The sequence below is a fragment of the Notamacropus eugenii genome, chromosome 5, assembly GCF_028372415.1.
Source record: "Notamacropus eugenii isolate mMacEug1 chromosome 5, mMacEug1.pri_v2, whole genome shotgun sequence".
Lineage (NCBI taxonomy): Eukaryota > Metazoa > Chordata > Mammalia > Diprotodontia > Macropodidae > Notamacropus > Notamacropus eugenii.
In genome coordinates this window covers 117,572,361-117,593,988 of record NC_092876.1, presented here as the reverse complement: position 1 = coordinate 117,593,988, position 21,628 = coordinate 117,572,361, and the positions used below count along the sequence as shown (strand labels likewise).

Genomic DNA, 21,628 nt, shown 5'->3' with positions numbered 1-21,628 from the left:
TTCCAGTAACTTCTAGTGCCTCCCCATCCTGTCTTAATCACTCTCCCCTTCTCTGTTACCCAGGACTTTAAAAAATCTGTTCTGTATCCTTCCACATTTTTAGGTTTCTCCCCTAACAGAACATAAGATCTTTGACAAAAGGACTATTTCCTTTCCCCCTTTGTATCCCTAGCCTATAGCAGTTACTGGCACATACAAGCCTGTTGATTTGATTATGACTCTAGGTTCAGTATTCTCACTGTTGCACCATATCAGATGTTATTGATGGGATGCATTTGGGTAGAGGTTGGATCTTTGGTCCCATCTAACAATTGTATAATTTGCAAATTATTAAGTGTCTGCTCAGGGAATTTCAGATGACCAAATCATCAACAGTTATGATATGGAATTTCATAAGACAAGGAACATCTTCTCAACCCTGAGAAAGCTGAAAACATGGCTGTTCTTCTACAGGCTCTGGAGTAAGACATATATACATATATATATATATAAAATTTTTTTTCCTCATTACATGATCTAATTGGTTAATCACATTTTACTGGGTTACCATGTTCCCAAACAGCCCTGAATGAAATTTGATTTTCTAGACTTAAGGAAGTTAATGGCTTAATAAATGGGGGCTTGATGGTATTACCAAGTACATTGTAGCTACTCAGAGATTTTCATCATTTGTGTTTAAAAATAATAAAAGCTGAGCTACATAGAGGAACAATGAGGAGATCTGATAGCAGAGGACTATGGCTCAAATAATAGTCATGTCCCTTGCTACATACGTGAATTTGAATTAATCACTTAAATTTTTTGTGCCTCATCAATATCCTTTAAATCTTGTATACCTAGTCATGCATAGCCACACATACTTGGTTTGAAAGCTTTATTGATTTCTGAGGGAGAGCTGGTGAAGTCTAAGCATACTGGAAAGAGGGGGAGAGGGAAAAAAAAGGACTTTAATTTCTTATTTGAAGGCTCTTTCTGGCTCAGGCATTAATACTCCATGCCACTCAACTTCCTTTCCTTCTTTCCCACCTTCTCAATCCTACTAGTAGCCTCTGGTTGCATATTACCTTTATCAAGGGGTCAGACAACATATGCTAATGGAAGTTGCTTGAGTTACCATGAAGGGTGAGCCTATAGGGTCCATTTCATGGGATATCCCCCAGTCCATCAGATCAGGGGAAGGTTAATTCCATTCTACATTTGGAGACAGGGATGGGAGAAAGGGAAAAAGGACTCATTATGGGACAGAAGGAGAAAAATTGAGTGTGATTGTATAAAGTTTTTCCTTACTCCACTGCTTCTAGAGAATTTTGTTTTCTCTCTTATTAATGTTTTAATGCAATTACCTGTGGAGGAAGCAGCTTTCCTCCACTCATGAATTCTCAGTGGTCCAACTGATGAGAATTCTGATGGAAACTCCTTCAAGGCAAAGTAATCATGGAGGACTTACATAATTTGCCCTGCCAGGTCTTCCCATCATACTCTTCATATCATAAAGGCTATTAGGTACTAGTTATAGGAAATATATTGCCTTAATTGACAGGTTATGTCAGGCAATGTGGCGCAGTGGGAAGAGTCCAAGGAAGAGTTAGACACAGGAACACTTGGTTCAAATCCTTCCTCTAATAAATGTTTGCTGCCTGACCTGGGGGAAGTCATTTAACCTGTCAATGCCCTTGACAGCTGAAAGAACATCCACATTGGTCAAATCATGGAACATAGGATGTGAGACTTTGGAGGGACCTTAGAGATCATCTAGTGAATTATAATAGCTTTATATTAGTGTTTTAAAGTTTTCAAAGTACTTTACAAACACTAACATATTTCATTTTAAACTCACAACTCTGGAAGTTTAAATTATTTTAACCCTATTTTACCAATGAGGAAACTAAGAGATAAAAGTTAATAATAATAAACATTAACATAGCACTTAATATATGCCAGGCACCATGCTAGCACTTCACAGTTATTAATTCATTTGATCCTCAAAACACCTCTGGGAGGTAAGTGTTATTACTACTTCTGTTTTACAGATGAGGAAACTGAGGCAAACAGAGATTTGTGACTTGCCAAGTATCATATAGCTCGTAAATGTTGGAGGCTGGATTTGATCTCAGAACTTCCTAACTCTAGGTCCCATGCTCTTACCACTATGCTTCCTGGATGGTCTTAAAATTGTTTAGATTTTTAATGGGCAAGCTCAGGAGGTAGTGAGTTCCCCCTCATTGTATCTCTTCAAGCAATGGGTGAATGAGAACTTGGGTAAATTATAGAGGAAATTCTCATTCAGGAGTTGGACCAGACTGCCTCTGAGGTCCGTTCCTAATTTTGTTCTTCAACATATATGTATATACATATCTATATGCAGTACAAAACATTTCCTCCTCAGATCTTAGAATTCCCATATTATTTTAAGATTCATTTTAGGTGCCACTTCCTAAAAATGATCACATCTAAAACTGTGACAGAAAGTTAATGTATTTCCATCTGCTGGAAGGAGGGTTTGCAAATATGGTTTGCATTCATAAAATAAGTAATTACTGCATGTCCTACCTGTGACTTAAACATGGGCATCAAACTAGTTTTCTTTCAAAGTAAGACACCGAGAAACAGTGGGCTATAGTAAAAACAAAGCAAAAACCCCACAAGTGTCTTGCCTTTAAGGTCCTCTCCTGGACTAACCACCACACAAAATCACACAGGTAAACTGAGGTCAGTAAAGTGCTCTAGACTTAGAGTCAGAGAATCTGAATTTCAGCTGTGCCACTTGCTAGTTTCAAGACATTAGGGAAGTCCTCTAGCCTCTCTAGGACTCAGTATTTTCATCTGTAAAAGGTGGTTGGATTACATAGCCTTTGAGGCCCCTTCCAATTCAAGATCTATGATTTTAGAAAAGTTAAAAGCCAGTGGATATAGTATAGACGATATAGTGGGACTGAAAAAATAAAAGGACATCAGTGATCAACTTTAAGGATGGGGACTATAGCTTGTTGCTCATACATTTTACAAATATATGTGTTTATATATATGTATTATATATGCATATATGCTTATATAGTTACATAGACCTATACACATACCGGTAGCACTGTGGAAATTTTTTCCACATAGTTATGTATATTTGTTAAAATTGTTTTATTTTTCTTTCTTTTTCAGTGTGGGGGAGGAGACAGAAGAGAGGGAAGATGAATGTTTGCTATTTGAAGAACATAAAATTAAATAAAAAAGAAGGTGGTAACCTTCTGATTATGTAGTATGCACCAAAAATTATTTGAAAGGGGGGCAATGTCATGGGGTATGAGGACTTCCCTATGGGCATTCACTGGACAGAACATTGGCTTTGAAATGAGAGTTAAAATCCCAGTTGTGCCTATGGAACCTTGGGAAGTTACAACCTCTGTAGTCCAATTTTACTGACCTCTAAATTCTATGATGTCCATTGCCACACACATGGCTTCAGTAGATGTCTTTCCTGTGTGTTTTGTGCACACAGATTCTGATCCAGATTGGCAGAGGGGAACTGCAGCTGCCTATAGTGACCGTGCTTCTCACTTAAAGTGACTTTGTCTATGCCAGGAAATATGTTGTGGGGCTTAATCTTTGGGAGCATATGGCCACATTGCTATGATACTTCCCCAAAGAAATGTCTGGCTCATTCCCAGTAATGCCACCATCCTCCTAATGCCCCTGGCCTGGGAATTGAGGAGTTTGCCCTATTTCCTCTGCAGTTTCAGATAAGCACAGTTAGCTGGGGAAAGCTGGAGTTCTTTCCTAAACAACATTATTCAAATCCAGCTTTTCTTCATCATAGTCTTCCTCCAGCTTTGCTGTCCTTTTGTTTCAGCCAGTGCAAGAAATACATGCTGGTCTAGAGAAAAGAGACCTGGCCTAGCACTGGGTCTGTGACTAGCTAGCTACAAGACATTGTGCAATCACTGAACTTCTTTAAACCTAGGTTGTCACATTTGCAAAATGTACAGGCAACAGACGATGATCATTAATAATCACTCGGAGATACCACATTATGTATAGCACCTGTTAAAACTGACATCTGTAAATTTAGTCACACCCCACCTGATGTCAGTGGGCATCTATTTAGATAAAAATGACAAAAGATAATTCTATGAAAAGATCATCGCATGAATTATTCTCCACATTAGTGAATACTCTCTCACTAGTGCTACCCCATTGTGCTTATCAGATAGTAAGTATTTAATAAAGGCTTGTTAACTGAGTGACTGCTGGGGATGTGATTTTCCAATCTCAAAGGTTGTACCAGCAGAGTTCAAACTCTAGTAGTCTGTCCAAGGCCAAAGGGCTTCAGGAGGGAGTACAGTAAGTAGTAAGTAGACAGAGCTTTGAACTTAGAGTCAGGAAGACCTAAGTTTGAATCCCACCTCAGACACTTCTTAATGGTGTGACGTGGGGCAAGTCACTTAACTTGTCAGGGCCTCAGTTTCCTCATCTGTTGATGTTCTGGTTCTAACTCCATGATAATATCATCCCAAGTACAGGCTTAGTAGCAGAAGGTGTCTGTCTTTCAAGATCAATCTAGCTCTAAATAGACTATTTACCAAAAGTTGGGTCATTAGGTGATTTAAAAAAAAATCTGTTGGCCAAGTGACTCATGAGAATCATCTGCTAAAGTGTAGGGAGATTCCCCAATTGATAAATGGTCAAAGGATATGAACAGGCAATTTTCAGAGGAAGAAATTAAAGACATCTATAATCATATGAAAAAATGCTCTAAATCACTTTTGATTAGAAAGATTCAAATCAAAACAACTCTGAGGTACCACATCACACCTGTCAGATTGGCAGACATGACAAAACAGGAAAATGATAAATGTTGGAGAAGATGTGGGAGAGTTGGAACACTAATTCATTGTTGGTGGAGCTGTGAGTTCATCCAACCATTCTGGAGAGCAATTTGGAACTATGCCCAAAGGGCTACAAAAAATGTGCATACCCTTTGACCCAGCATTATCACTTCTAGAACTGTACCCCAAAGAGATCATAAAAATGGGAAAGGGTCCCACATGTACAAAAATATTTATAGCAGCCCTATTGCGCTATAAGAAATGATGAACAAGAAGACTTCAGAGAGACCTGGAAGGACTTATATGAACCGATGCTGAGTGAAAGGAGCAGAACCAGGAGAACTTTGTGCACAGCAACGACCACAGTGTGCAAGAGTTTTTTCTGGTAGACTTGGATCTTCATAGCAATGCAAGGACTTAAAAAAAATATTCCCAATGATCTTCTAAGGCAAAATGCCTTCCACATCCAGAGAAAGAACTATGGAATTCAATTGCAGAATGTAGCAGATCATTTTTTTGTGTGTGTTTAATGTTTTGGTTTGTTATGTGATTTCTTCCATTAATTTTAGTTCTTCTACACAGCATGACTACAGTGAAAATATATTCAATAGGAATGTATGTGTAGATCCTATATAGAATTTTATGCCACCTCAGGGAGGGAGGGGGGTGGTGGTAGGCAGGTAGGGGGAAAAAGATCTAAGTTTTATTGTAGTGATTGTAGAGCATTAAAAATAAATAAAAATAATAAAATTTAAAAAAAGGGTAGGGAGAGTGGCCACACTGTGTGGATCATATGATCCTAGGATTTTAGATCCAAAAGAAAAATGGGAGGATTACATCACCCAGTCAAACCCCATCTAATTTTACAGATGTTGAGATTGAAGCTCAAAGAAATAAAGAATTTTCTACTTCTCCAAGGTCACAAAGTAAAGAGCATAGTCAGGTTTCTAATTGCAAATCCTATTCTTCTTTTACTAAACCACATGTGCTGCCTTTTGAAGTAGGAAAATTAATTAATATTGATGTTCCTGCTATATAGATAGAGATATCACTGGGCTGATATGGAATTCTAATGGTGGTTACAGCTACATTTATTCTGCCTGTAAACTATAACTCCAAGTTAAGAGATTCAAATCTTAATTAAATAAACTTCTAAGTTCAGTGAATTGTTAAACTATGACTTTCCCCATAGAGGTAAAAATTAATCAGTCACCAATAATCTACTTTGATTCTGAATCACTGTTTTCTCTGAGACTTCAAATTTGCTCTACCTTTCTCATTAAGCTTTATAAAAAAATATCTAAGCTGCCCAGATTTAAAAGAGTGATCTTGGACTTTCAATAAGGTTTTCTCATTAATCATAATAGATGCTTTATATATATACATATATGTACATATTTATGAATATAAGCACATGCATAAAGACATTTAATTTTATGAAATATGCTAAATTGACACTATTGTTTTCCCCTGACATAACAAGGGAAATTATCCAAGGGTTGAATAATGTTTTTAGGTAGGTAGGTAGGTAGGATGGATCAATAGACAGATATCTATATCTATACAGATATGTAGATATAGGTAGATGGATAGATACAGAGAGATATAGATAGATAGATAGATAGATAGATAGATAGATAGATAGATAGATAGATAGATAGACAGACAGAGATATAGACACAAATAGATATCTGATTTATGGTTCCTCTAATAAAATGGGAAGAGCCACATTCACAGTCATGGGAACCTATTAAGTGCATTTGGATCTGGATTAACTTAGTTCTGGAACTGGCAGCATTTACTTGTGTTCCTTGTGCGTTCCCTTGAATCTTGTCATGAAGCAATATGCCAGAGTGGAAAGAACTTTGGACACAGAGTCAACAAGTCTGGGCCCAAGGCCTGGTTTCTATACCTCCTATATGTGGAATTGTGAAAAAGTAATTGAATCTTTCTGAACCTCCCTTTCCATATTTGTAAAAATGGGATGCTAAAGAATACGTGCTACCTAAATCACAGAATCATGAAGAAAGCACAAGGTAAACCTTGATAATCATGTAAAAGTAAATTTTATAATGGCAAAATTGTTATGAAGTGCTTGATGGTTGAGTCAAAAGTGGATTACATGTAACTAGCTCACATGCCAAGTACACAGGTTATTCCTGAAGTCTCTGATACTAACTTGATATGCTGCCATGTTGAGATAACCTCAACTCATTGGTCTTGGTTCCATATCTAACAAGGTTAGATTCAGTGATTTTTAAGTTATTTCACATCTCTAACATTCTATGAAAATAAAACTGATTAAAGAGGTAAATAACATTCCAAGAACAGTGAATGATATCAGGAATGAAACTTGGTGAATATTATCTTTTGTTATGTCATGAAACATTACATTTTACTTGTCAAAATCCTAGAGTCCTACTTCCATTTCCTCATCAAGTGTCTCTTCAAGTCACTTATAATTTGATGTCCATCCCTACTACTCTCCTGAAACGCTACCCTTGGAGGTTGTGAAGGATGTGTGAATCACCAAATCCAGTGAGGCTTTCCCTTTCTTCATCCTCCCTAACTTTTGCGCAGTATTGGGACATTGATAACCACCTCCTCTTCCTCGACATTGTGTTTTGATTCCTAGGACACTATTTCATTTTGGTTTTAACAGCTCTGTTTCTTCTCTTTTTTTTCACTGAATTCACTTCCTCTTTCTGCTACAGTACTAGTCCCATTTCAGGGGTGTGTGAGTACTGGCTCAGGAGAGTAAAATGTTAAATTTTCCACATGAACATTTTTATCTTGGGAATCTAGAAATTGCAAGAGCTGAAGATTACGGCTTGATTTATTTTTGTTGCTGATTGTATAGACTTCAGAAAGTGATCAAATAAATGTTAACAATGCAGAATAAACTTAAAAGTATATCATGAGTTTTTTTTCTCCAGGGAATGGTTGTAACACATTTATCAGAAACTTTCCCTTCATTTCCTCCTTTCACTTTCCTAATGGTCACATTTTTCAAAGCTGTGCATTTTATACAAAAGAAGTCTTTTAATATAAGACTTGATTCATTCATGTAAAATCTACTTAAAATAATACATGTAGTAATCAAACATGTAGTAAGCTCAATATTAAATAGTCAAGTGGCTCAGTGAATATAGACTGGGTCTAGATTCAGGAAGTCCTGAGTTAAAATTTGACCTTAGACACATATTAGCTGTGTCACCTTGGGCAAGTCACTTAACCTCTGTTTGCCTTAATCTACTGGAGAAGAAAATGTCAAACCACTTTGCCAAGAAAATGCCAGGTTTATTTCAGGAAAACACAAACACCAGGGACAATATTGGTTTGATATGGTCCATGGGATCACGAAGAGTCAGGTATGACTGACGTACCAAATAACAACAACAAAAACTCAGTATTAATCAAGACTCTTTCCATGATGAAAACAAATGGCCTGGTCCCTGTGCTGAAGGAATTTATGGGCTCATGCAACATGTATACAGCTAGCAATAACAGAAGTTAGACTATGATAAATGCACAGGGAATATTGAACAGATAGGCATGGAAGATTTAGGAAAGGAGGGTTCACTTCTACCTAGGACATTCAAGGAAGTCTTCATGGAGGAGACAGAACCTATTTAAGCACTTAAGAAATTTAAAATTTCAAGATACGGAGAGATGGGGAGATGACAAAATTTGCATACATAGGGGAGAGCCTGTGCAAATGCTTGGGTAAGGGAAGGGCAGAATGAGCTTGAGGAAAGGTAAATCATCCAAAATTCAACAAGTCCCCAAACATAATTTCTCTTAACTTCTCTTAACTTCTTAAGCCTCTTTGCACAATGTTCACAACACAAAGAATAATTAAGCATTTGTTGTACATCCATCCCTTTTCTAGATAATGGGAGGAGTTGAAATATTTTGGTAAGATAATTCCTGCCTTCCCAGAGCAAAGTACAACATGATATATACACTTATAACTCCTTTGAAATAAAATAAAAGATGAGCTGCTCAATGAGGAGGGATAAATTACAATCAATCATGTGACAAGAGTGTGTGTGTGTTCGTCCTTCGTTGCCAAAGAGGACCATGCTATCAGAGAAATGATGACATGACTTGCATTTGACTTTGTTTTGAGTGAGGGAGGGCTGTGCAGTCACCAGCCTCACTTCTCCTCCAGAGCCATCTGGATCCAGTGACCAGATGCTACTCATCAGGATGACTGGAGATGACCCAGGATGAGGAAATTGGGGTTAAGTGACTTGCCCAAGGTCACACAGCTAGTGAATGTCAAGTGTCTGAGTGAGACTTGAACTCAGGTCCTCCTGACTCCTGCACTGGTGCTCTATCCACTGCACCACCTAGCTGCGCTGTGACAAGAGTAAATGATAACCAATGGGCAGTCCATGTCCTCCCATTGGTGTTCACAAAAAAGTCAAGAGATTAACCAAACAACAAGCATATATTAAGCTCCTACTATGTGCCAGACAGAGCAGCTAGGTGGCACAGTGCAGAGAATGTTGGGTCTGGAATCAGGAAGACTCCTCTTCCTGAGTTCAAATCTGGCCTCCAAGACTTACTAATTGTGTAACCCTGGGCAAGTCATTTAAACCCTGGTTGCCTCAGTTTCCTCATCTGTGAAATGAGTTGGAAAAGGAAATGAAAAACTCCTCCAGTATCTCTGCCCCAAATGGGGTCACAAGGACTCAGACACAACTGAATGGCAGCAGTATTCAGAGCATGCCTTGTGCTGATGATGTGAAATAAAAAGAAAGGAAAAAGTCTCTCAATGAGCTTGTGTTGAAACAAGAGATCTGTGGGAAGCAAATTGAGTGGATCCTCTCTGGCAGATTTATGAGAGGGATTGAAGAGCATTTGCACAGGATAGGCAGGAATGACTGGGTTGTAGCACAAGCTGTTGGAGGGAGTCCCCTCAAACTCACTGGACTGTTTTGGTTTCAAAATAACTCTAACTACTCTTGATCTTTGGGATCTCTCTAGCAAGAGATTTACTCCCAGTCACCCTTAGAAGTGCATTAAAGCAACTTTTTTCTTCAGTTCTGTCAAATCACTTAAGTCAAAAACTGCTAATGATACATTACTTCTATCCTCTCCTGCCTATAAATCACTCTTCTATTAGTTTTAAGAACCAATTGATCAACAAAATGACATGTATGGAACCCCTACTCTCATCTAGCTGCATTTCAGTTTTTAAAGACTATCACCACTTTCACTAGCTTGGAAAGAAATTTTTAAAACAGTAACAATTTTGGGCTTTTTCTTTGGGCATTTCATGAAAACTGTACAAATAACCTTTCTGAATTAGGTTATTCTGCTTGTGAAGAACCTTAGGTGGTAGTACAACCACTCAGGCATTTATTTTTTTTAAGTTAAAAGATATCACAGTTATTTCCCTTTGTACCAGTCTTTCCTGGACCAAAGAAAACAGTCAAATGAAACTGACCAATAGCAACTCTGTCTGTCCATACATTCCATACTTGACACCTAGTCATTGAAACTTGAGACAATATTAGTCATTTAATTTATTCTCCATTTAACTGCCTTTCTAAATTATCAGTCATGGTATATGTTATTCTTCTAGTTGTGCTTATTTTACTTTCTATCAGTGCATACAAGTGTTCCTAAATGTCTCTGAATTCTTCATACATAGAGTTTCTTACAGCATAATAATATTCTATTATATTCATGGCCTATATTCAATTAATGAATACCCACTTTGCTTCCATCTTTTTGCTACTATAAAAGTGCCATTGCAGATATTTTAGTACATATATATGATCCCTTTCTTGTACATACATAAAAGACCTTTCTTTTCTGTGTTTGATTTCTTTGGGGTATATATTCACTAGGGAGGTTGCTGGGACAAAGAAAATTTAAAATTTGCCTTGACTTTATTCAACTCAAATCACTTTGATGATCCTGGCATTGAAGGGTCTACTAGAGTGTTTCTCTGTCTTCCTTTCCCCTAACCTGGAAGGCTAGTACAAAGTGGTTTTGGTCCTGGATGTTTTATGTAACATTTTTGTTGCCATTTTACTCTTGCTTACTAGGCATATCATGTGAAAAATGATGAAGAAAATGAATTCAAGAAGGAAATCTCAGCAAAGCATCTGTGAGACTATAGCAAACCTAGCTCTGGGTTAGCTCCAACACATTTTCAATAACAAAGAAGGCAGGAAATGTATTTTATAAGAAATAAGACAACAAGCTGTGGATGCCTACAGTAGGGGAATAAGTCCATGGGGGATGGCCTTTGTGTAAAGCTTAAATGTGAATGTTGAAGAAGCTTCTTTAATGGTCTCTGCACTTAGGCTACAACTACCCTAGCTCAGGTCTAATGTTAGTGAAACAGATAATGAGATGCTTTTAAAATCAAGTCTTTCAAGAGAAACTTGATCAATACTTATCCAGGTACATTGTGAACTGGGACTTAGCAGCTGATATACATACATACATATCTATATCTATATGTATATCTGTATCTAAATCTATATCTATATATCTATATCTATATATATTTAACTTAAGTAGTTAGTTTCCTTCCTACTTAAAAAATCTGAAATGTTCCATTAAGTAGGGTAGCAGCCACAGTTGGCAGAGTTGATGGAGGGCCATACTCAGAGTCAGGAATAAATAAGTTCAAATCTCATTTCTCATATCAACTAGCTGTGTGACCCTATATGAGTCACTTCACATCTTTAAGTTTTGTTTTCTCATCTGTAAAATGGGGTGGGCAGGTAGGTGGTGCAGTAAATAGAGTGCAAGAATTGGAGACAAGAAGACTCATCTTACTGAATGTAAATCTGACTTCAGGCAATTACTACCTGGGTGACTCCAGGCAAGTCACTTAACCCCACTGGCCTCAGTATTCTCATATGTAAAATGAGCTGGAGAAGGAAATGGCAAATTACTCTAGTATCTTTGCCAAAAAAAAAAAAAAGAAAAATAGGATCAGGAAGAGTCAGAAATGACTGAACCACAACAAAAGCAAAAACAATACCTCTATTAGGTGCCCAACGAGAGGTAGCTTGGTGTAGTGGATAGAATTAACCTCAATGTCAGAAAGGCCTGTGTTCAAGTCCCACTTATGATACATACTGTCTGTGAGATGAGTACACCTGAAGATGGATTTGGTCTGAGCACATACAGAGAGTTAGGAGACTTCATTCTTTTATTTCTCTCCATGTATTCTATAACACCGGCTTACTTGGTGCTCTTTGTGCATGCTGTTCCATTGGTCTTCTCCATGCTTTTATGCTAGCTTTACACCAGGCTTGGAATTATTTTCCTCCTTACCTCTGCCTCTTTGCTTCCCTAGATTTTTTCAAGATGTAAATCAAATTCCAACTTCTCTAGGAGGCATTTTCTTCCCATCTATCCCCATTCCCTTCCTTGATGCTAGAGCCTACCCTCTGAGGTTACTTTTCATCTATTACGCATATATCTTGCACATACCTAGTTATTTGCTGTTTCCCCCTTACTTTAATGCGAGCTCCTTGAGGGGAAGGACTATTTTTGCCTTTCTTTGTATACCAAATCCTTGGTATGGGGATTGGCACATAAGTAAGTACTTAATGTTTGTTTGATGATTAACTGACAAGAAGGGAGAAAAAAGACAAGTATTGATGCCCTCAATAAGGGAGTAGGTCCATAGGGGGTGGCTTTTACATAAGGTACATTCAATAAAGCCATTCCTTTACCTTTAGAGGATATCACGAAAAGGAGTAATGATAAGTATCTATATCTTGCTTTTAGAGATCTCTAGTTTCTATCAGGATACAAAACTCCATATACTAAAAGGGAGAGCTTGCATACTTATGAAGCTCTTTTAAAGTTGTTATCCTAAAAAACGTTCCCTTATTTGCTCTATAAGTTAAATCCCAACCCAGGACTACTTTTGCCAAATGAAGGGGTGAAGTAGGAGTGGGGGTGAACAAGGCCTTGGGAGGCTGCTTCAGCACTCAGCTTTGCCAAGACCACAAGAGAAAACACATCTGAAAAAAACTGAGAGCCCACTTTTCCCATGACTAGCACTGAAGGAATGAGTCCCTTTTTTGCCGGGAAGCATTACTAGAACTTTTACCAGGAGGATTGCCCTCATACAAATATCTCTGCTGTCCATATTAGCAAGTTAAATGGTTGGTCATTAAACATCTCAGATCCTAGGTATGACCTTCTGGAGATAACATCAAATCTCATAGGCAACTTTAAAACATCAGCTAGTAATGTAAGGAGTACTCTCAGAATAAACTTCCTTAATGTGAATGTACAAAGCAAAGAACTGGAAGACAGGATCAGTGAATGCTCACTTTCCACAGAATCTCTGTCTCCAACCATCCAGGCAATATGGTCAGTGGTCTTTGCATAAGGCACTAGAATGGAACCACTAATGTTGCATGACCATAATGCCTTTTTAAAAAATGCCTATGGCTTTTCACTTTCTTAATATCAGGCAGATTCCCAATGCGACTGCTGTCTTTGGGTCCAACTTCAAGAACACTTTATACACAGATTCACATGAATCTGCCAGTAACCAAATGTACAAAATATGATCTTATGAGAACAGTCTTGTTTTTCAGTGAGGTTTTCCACAGTCTAAAAACAGTAAAGCTTTGGAGAGAGGAAGATATTCAGACTTCAAAATAAGATATAATACCATCTACCTAAATAGACAATATATTGTCTATCCATATAGGTGTGTATAATAATACATCATACATACATGTATATACACATGCATATACATGTACATATGTACATGTGTATATGATGTGTGATATGTATTCACTTGCAGAACATGGGGAGAAATCAGGGAGTTTTTTTAGTCAATTTTTTTTTATCAACATGGGGAACTGCAAGTTTTAATGTTGATATAAGGTTAATGGTAAGTGAGGGGAAGAGTTAAAGATCTTCCCTATCTATTAGTAGGTCTCAGTATCTTTTATTAATTTCTACTGATGCCCTGTGTAAGAGGGTTGGGTCCTCTGGCTCTGAAAAGTGTATAAATACTCTGAGGTGAGGTTTTGCTTTGGGGCTTACTCATTGGAAGGGTTTGTTTGGCTGGATGAGTCTCTGGGCAGCTGCTAAGGAACCCCCAGGCTTTGAAAACTCAGGTGTTGGTGCTTCTCTCTCTGATAACTACATATATATGGTCAGACAGTTGGAAGCCCTGTCTGTTGGTCTTTATTTCTCTGTATTTTCTCTGTTGGTATATATATTATATATTTGATTAAAGTGATTGTTGACCCCTCAAAAGTTGCTTTCCTTTTAGAAAAGCAGATCTAAGAACCTATACAGCAGGTCCTCCTGTATATGCCGGAGTCCTTGCTATTATACCAGTTTAGAAGTTCTCTCTGTTAATGAACAAGACAACTTATCTATAACTTACAGTCTCAGTGAGTTGCCTGGGACAGTAACATGTTAGAAGGATTAGGTACATCAAGTATGTCAACTGAACCAAGATTTTTTAAATAATGTTTTCTGTAATTTTTAATTTTCCTGTAATTTTTCCCATCTGTACAAATGCACTTTAAATAAAAAATAGTTATAGGCAGATATTATAATTTTACCTTGAAATAAAAAAATTTCATTCTACTGTATCTAATATGCACAAATGTACCATGTTAATGGTAGCAGCTAGGTCTTTTGGTATACTCTTATATTCCTGTCATTCTAGTCCAAAGCAAATATGAGTCAAAGATAAGACTTGAAACCAGGTCTTCCTGACCTTGAGTGCATAGATACACAAAACTGGAAAGACTATAAGTAGGGGTCTATTGATGGCCTGTATGTCTATTATTTGAAGTCAACCATGTTAATTTGGAGATGTTCATCATGGAATTAGCCAATGAGCTATGAATTTTCTAGTCACATAAACCTTTAAGATTATTACTTAAGTAGAAATGAGTTATCATAGATGTCAGTGGACAGAAGGTCCAGACAAATGAAACCATAGATTTATGAAATATAACTATGTATGCATGCAGACAGACCACTTCATAGATATTATGTTTCTGTGTATGTGTCAGTACAAATACTGATCCACACATTTATCATATAGAGAGCGCTCAAAGGAAGTAGAATTTGATGAATACAGATTTCAGACATTTCAGGACTTTAGAATGTTGGGTTTTCCCTTCCACTGTTGAAAACCAGTGGATTTTCATTTGCAAAAAGTTACTAGTAAAGTACTTTTGTATTCAGAAAAAACCATTTCAGTATTTCCCAATGAAGATTGTACCCACTGAGTTGATGGTACAGTGAGAAATGAAAACCAGGATCCTTCTTTTTCAGACTTTGGCTTGAAAATCCACAAACACAAAGCCACAGCTCTCTTTAACCCTCTCCTTCTGTTCCTCCCACCTCTGCAAACTGTTTTTCAATGAGGAAAATCATCAATCCTTCAGTACAAACTAGCTTGTAAAAACCAGTGCCACTCTTAAAGGGGCAGGCAGTCAGACCAAGAATAGCAAGACTTCTATTTAGCCTAAAATTGTTGGAGAAACTAAATTTTGTAGCTTCCAAATTAAATCTCTTTTGGGGGGCACTGGGCATATATATGGATATCAAGGTTGAAATCGGGACTAATGCAGACCAAGAATCAATTCAAGACATTTCTCTTAGAATTTTTAGTGATAGAAAAGATAGATACTCAGGCAAGCTGAGTAGTTCAATTGAGTCTCATTTTATATAAAGTTTATCATAGCATAGTAAAAAAAATCTTGGAAAACAATCCTTAAATAACACCAATATATACTTTTTAAAATGTAGTTTGGTAGAACCAGTATGTTACTGTACACAGGAAGAACTAAATAGTAACAATAATCAACTGTGAAAGACATGGCTACTCTGATCAACACAGTGATCCTAGACAATTCCAAAGGACGCATAATGAAAAATGCCTTCCATGTCCAGAGAAAGAACTGGCAAATCCTGAGTGAAAACTGAAGTATATTTTTTAAATTTTACTTTTCTTGCTTTTACAACATATCTACTATAGAAATATGTTTTATATGACTTCACATGTATAATTGATATATTTCTTGCTTTCTCAATGGGGGGATGGGTGAGGAGGAAGAGAGAAAATATGGAATTGAAAATTTAAAAAATAATATTATAAATGATAAACAATATACATTTTAAAATGTAGCTAGGAAAGCACTAGACTATGATCTCTCTAAAAGAAAGAGGTCTGATTTAGAAAGCACATGTAGCTAAGATGGTTACTATGAAAACAAATGAATGTAAATTTATTTTTTACCAAACCAGGCTACACTAGCAATCAAAAAAGAACTGAACCTAGCCAACTTCTACTTCAAATGGTAGAAAATAAAAACAGTTAAAGACTTAGTTGGCTGCAAAACTGTTAAGGAAGAGGAAAAAATCATTGTTGAGAGATTTCATAAATAAGCTTAAGTCTGTTAAATGATGAACACGCACTGGATAACTGATTCTTTTTCCTGCTTTACTTTGAAGTGAGAGAGAATACAAAAAAGCCAGAAAGAAGGGATAGAAAGGTGGTTCTAGCTTTCCAGAAATGGTAAGAAGGCCAACAAATGCTGTTGTAAAGCAGAATATGTATGCAATGGAGAGGAGAGTCTAAAATTACACACAGTGGGACTGTGAGATGATCAAAATACAAAAGCAAAGCATGACCTGAGATTGACTAAGGGAAGAGCAGATTCAGTTCACCATCTTATTTTCATTTTAGGCATATTGGACTCATTGAGAAAAATAAGCAGGCTTTCAGGCTATGTAATTTCCTTTTCTTTCTCTGAGTTTCTGGAAATAAAATTAAGCTTCCTTTAAAGTAATCCTTTTTTCATAAAATGAAACTATCTTTGACAGAAATTCCCAACTGATAGATCCAGGGACAGGTATAATCACCACATCACTTTCTTGAGATCTGAAGGTATGTCCAGTTGGGAGAAAGTGGGTAAGGTGGAAGGTTATCCCAAAGTTCTTCCCATGAACCAATGGAAGAAACAATGGTTAGCAGCTCCTGTCCTATCAATAACCATTCCCTATTATAAATTACTAAAACCTTGAAGAAAGATTCCCACTCACCATTATTCCACACCACCACAGAAAACAATAAAACCTGTTAACCTAAGGTTTTCTGGTAAATAATCAGGAACTTCTTCCATAAAATTTGAGAGTCTTAATCTAAGAATATCATGAAAATCTGTCTGCCAGGGGAGTAGAGGAGGTTCATAGGGAGGGTATATAGAAAAGGCATTGGTGGAGGACAGGGAGGAAGATTCATCTTCCCTACAACAAAGCTCAAAACATTGGAAAAGGTAAGGTAATCATTATTAAGGCAGATGACCCAATTCTCTGGGATATTTCATCCAACTATTCTAAAAGTTAGTTTCAGGTGCCAGGTAGAAGCCCCATTGTTAGGGAAGACTATAAAGGAACTATGGCGAACAGCCATAATTAGAATGTTCAAAAGAGAGTATAATACCATTCAGGTCAACTTCTTAAAGCAAACTCTTTAATTGGTTTTCTGTATTAAAGAGACCAAAGCTTCTGGGAAGGAGAGAGAAACGTTGAGTAACGCACTTTGAGGCAAAAAGTTAACGAGATCTCAGGATCACAGAATTTCAGAAATGGAAGGGGACCTCAGTGGCTATCTGGTCCAACCCACAGATGAAAGAATTCCCATAAAACGTACCTTGTGAGTGCTCATCCAGTCTCTGCTTGAAGTTAATAAATGAGTTAATTATTTTCAAATGAATGTACTCTCTTAGTGGAACCAAGAAAGAAATGCAAGGCTGGTTTGGAGGTGGGGGTAGAGAGGAAGGAAGGAATTTGGACACTGAGTTCAACCCAACATTCTGGCAACTAAATGATGGACACACTGTAATGAGTGCATAGAACACTCTGTTATTCCAGTGAGGAGTAATTTTTTTTTAAAGCCAAAGATAGATCAACATAATGGTGGAATTATAACTTGGAAATTCTCTAAGTTGATCCATACCTCAGGGATGAGTTGGTGCAAAGGCTTGCTGGGGACAGAATTTGACAGTAGACAGCAACCACAGATATAAAGTAGACTAAAAGGCAATAGAACCCAGAGAGAAGAACTCAAGTCATTCAGTTTTGTGAGTTGGGGGGAAAGAATTTCAAAATCATAGAATCATGTAGTTGAAAAGGACTGAGAATCTTAAGCAGTCCTAATTATCTAGCAATCCCTGAGGACTCCTTCCTCACTGAAAATCCTGCTTCTATGTATTATGGTTAGCTAGGTGGCATAGATAGAGCTCTGGACCTGGAACTAGGGAGAGCTCAGATCAAATCTAGCCTCAACTATTTCTAGTTATGTGACTTTAGGCATAACATAGACTTTAGGCTTTCTTCCTTAGAGTCCCCACTGGTAAAATGAGGACAATAATATCACTTATCTTCCAGCATTGTGGTAAGGATAAAATGAGATACTATTTATAATAGTTACGGTTAATATTTATATAGTGCCTTCAGGTTTGCAAAGAAACACAAATGTTCTCACATTTTATCCTCACAATAACCCTGGGAGATTGGACCTATTATTGTTTTATAGAGAAGAACACTCCAATGCATAGCACAATGCACAGAGTAGGTGCTTAATAGAACCCCTTACTGAAAGGCTAAACAGAGATTAAGTGACTAACAAAGGTTACTGAACTAGTCTAAAATTCTTTGTAAACCTTTAAGGCTCATAATTATGCTAGCTACCATCAACAGCAGCAGCATCATTATCATCTTGTACATATGCAGTTACACGTTATCTCCCCTGCCTAGGAGGGTAAGGACTGTTTTTGTCTCTTGTTCTAGTGCTTAGCCCAGGGCCTGGTATAGAGTGAGTACTTAGTAAATATTTATTATCTAATCACTAGCTCCTGTGAGCAACTATTTGTGCACCCAGTCCCTCTGAGAATGATTCTGGCAGTGATGAGAGAGATAGAGCTGGTTCCCTCGGGCTACTGTTATAAAACACATTCTACTAATATTGTGATGATCTAGTGAAAGAGAAAGGATTTTAAATGCTAGTAAGACCCCAGAGGGACCTACGGTGTATTGTTCAGATAGTGATTTTCATATTAGAATTCAGAGAACACTGTTTTGTGATGTACTTATGGTATGCTATTGTGTATTATAATGGACAGAACAGTAGTCTTGGAGTCAGGAAGATCTGAGTCAAACTTACTAGCTGTGTAACTCTGGTTAAGTCACTTAACTCTGTTTGCCTCAGTTTCTTCACCTGTAAAATGAGCTGGAGAAAGAAATGGCAAACCACTCCAGTATCTTTACCAAGCAAACCCCAAATAGAGTCATGAAGAACTGGACACAACTGAAATGACTGAACCACAACAAATTATAATTACTTGTGTTTGTGCTTTTACCTCTCACTCTCCATGCCCCAAACACACTAGAATACTGTAATGTTAATGTAAGGTCAGTGGTGGGTGGAAGAGAAGAATTAAAGATCTTCCCCACCCAATAATAGGACTGCCTTTTGTTAATTTCTATTGAGGCACTGGGTTACAAGGTCATGTCCTCTGGCTCTGAAAAGTGTATGGACACTCTGAGCTGAGGTTTTACTTTGGGACTTACTCACTGGAAGTGTTTATTTGGCCAGACAAGACTCCGGACAACTTTTAAGGAACTTTGAAAACCCAGATGGTGGTGATTCTCTCTCTGGTAACTATGTACGTACGTATGATTAGATAGTTGGATCTGCTGTTGATCCGTGATGTATGCATTGCTTATGGTCAGACAGTTAGAAGCCCTGTCTGTTGGTCTTTATTTCTCTGTATTTTCTCTGAAGTTCAGGGTGCTGACTTTTTCCTCCCAACTAAGTTAATGATATATATGCTTGATTGAAGTAGGTTGTTGACCTCTCAAAAGTTGCTTTCCTTTTAGAAAAGCAGATCTAAGAACCTGCACAGCAGGTCCTCCTGTGTATGCTAGGGTCCTTGCTGTTACAAATACAAGCTTCATGAGGGAAGGCTGTGCCACTTCTCTAAATTCTATCTCTCTAGTAACATCTAGAATAGTATTATATACCGGAGAGACAATAATATGCTTGCTGAACTGAACTGCATTGGACTTTGTGCAAATAATTTTCTCTCCCTAACTTTTTCCTAAATTTTGCTCAATCATTAAAATTAAAAAAACTAGACTAGTAGATGCTCTGAAATTCCCTTCAAGCTTTGACATTTGGTGAGCCTTTGATCCTGGGAGGTGTTTCCTTACAGCAGCTCCTGCCCCAAGGAAAGCTTCAGCAGCTCTTTATTAGTATTTAACAAACTGAGAATAACTAACATGGCCCCAGAGTAAGAGGAGTGAGGAAGTAGAGCATACATGTTGGTAGCCCAAGGCAAAAGGGAATCAGGAAGAAGAACAATAAATAAGAGGCTGGAGAGTAGAAAGGCATTATAAATATGCCATGTTCACTGTGGGTTACTTGGAAAAATCTGGCCTCTCTTTAATGGTCAAGGTACTTCAGGGATTTTCTAAAAGCCAGAACTAGATCTAAAACCCTTTCTAAGCAGAGCTTAGAGTCTCAAATGTATGACTCTTGTAGGAGAGAAAATTGCTACCCAAAACCTACTGGCTTCCTCCATGATCTTTTGTGATCAATACAGACCATAAAAGGAATTTTTAATCACAAGTCTCCTAATGAGTGGAAGTCCAGTGGGACTTCATAAGAATATCAAGCTTAAACATGATCCTTGTAATCCAGAAAAAGATAATGGATTTGTGCATTTATAGCATATTTTCTTCTTCTTCCCTGAATCTGTGTAACCCTGGGCATCTTACTTAGATTCTCCGAGTCTCAGTTTTCTGAACTGCCTGCATCATGACCTTATTGTAGGGGAAGTGCTTATATGTTGTGGTTGTTTGTCATCCATAGTTTCATTAACAATATAATTAAAGTTACTCCCTTAAAGCAGTTCACATCCATCATGAGATTTAGTAACTGGGTTTTTTTTTATGTTAATGTGGCCAAAATCCTTGATCAAGTGATGGCCTGTCTGGATATATTTAACCAGGCTGATATTCAGGTGATCAGTATACAGTTTAATAGTAAAACTTCTCTCCCTGTCCTCTAGATGCATCTGTTCTGAGGAAGACCTGAGATCAAATGCAGCTTAAAACACTTACTAGCTGTGTGACCCTGGGCAAGTCACTTAATCTCTCTCATACATAGTTTCCCTAACTGACAGCACTTCCTACCTCATAAATGAGATAATATTTATAAAGTACTTAGCAAGGTGTCTGTCACATAGTAGACACTTCAATACTAATTTCCCTCCTTTCTAGCATCATTAAGGTAAAGTAGATGGAACTAACTTTCCCATAAATATCAATGTTTATGACTTGTTTTTCCCCTTGAGACTCACCTTAATTTTGCAGAATAGGAAAACCTTTCATTTGAAGCCAAATAAAAAACTAAGAAACCAGAGCAATTAAAATCCACTTTAGGTGAACACTTACCTTCTTGTTTAACACCTGACTTAATGTGAAGGTCTTGCCATAAATTAAAAAAAAAATAAAAATATTTCACCCTTACAACTCTGGAAATTTTTTGATATTCAGAGTGTCTATGGATTCTTCTTAAATCTCATTTAATATAACACATTTATTCAGCACAGAGAAACTTATTTCTCCTCCACGGACCATAGTTTCACATCCATAAAATGAGGAGGATAGACATATCTAAGGTCTTTTCTAGATTTATAATTCTGTCATCTGTGACCTGTTATGTATCAGGAACTAAGCATTATGGGAAAGACAAAAAATATAAGACA

The 21,628-nt window shown here is 37.3% G+C and overlaps 1 protein-coding gene across 14 annotated transcripts in view; it reads right to left on the bottom strand.

Annotated features, from left to right (window-relative positions):
* The window catches only part of DLG2 (discs large MAGUK scaffold protein 2), a 1,590,913-nt gene that overhangs the window by 909,561 nt on the left and 659,724 nt on the right, over nt 1–21,628 (bottom strand). Inside the window, exon 1 of one of the 14 annotated variants that reach the window (XM_072610683.1) lies at nt 17,509–17,628. The exons of the other annotated variants lie outside the window; for them this stretch is intronic. Within the exon in view, the coding sequence (XP_072466784.1) occupies nt 17,509–17,523 (15 nt within the window). The 5' untranslated portion in view covers nt 17,524–17,628. Of the gene's footprint in view, nt 1–17,508; nt 17,629–21,628 lie in introns of those variants that run through there. 14 annotated transcript variants of the gene reach the window in all.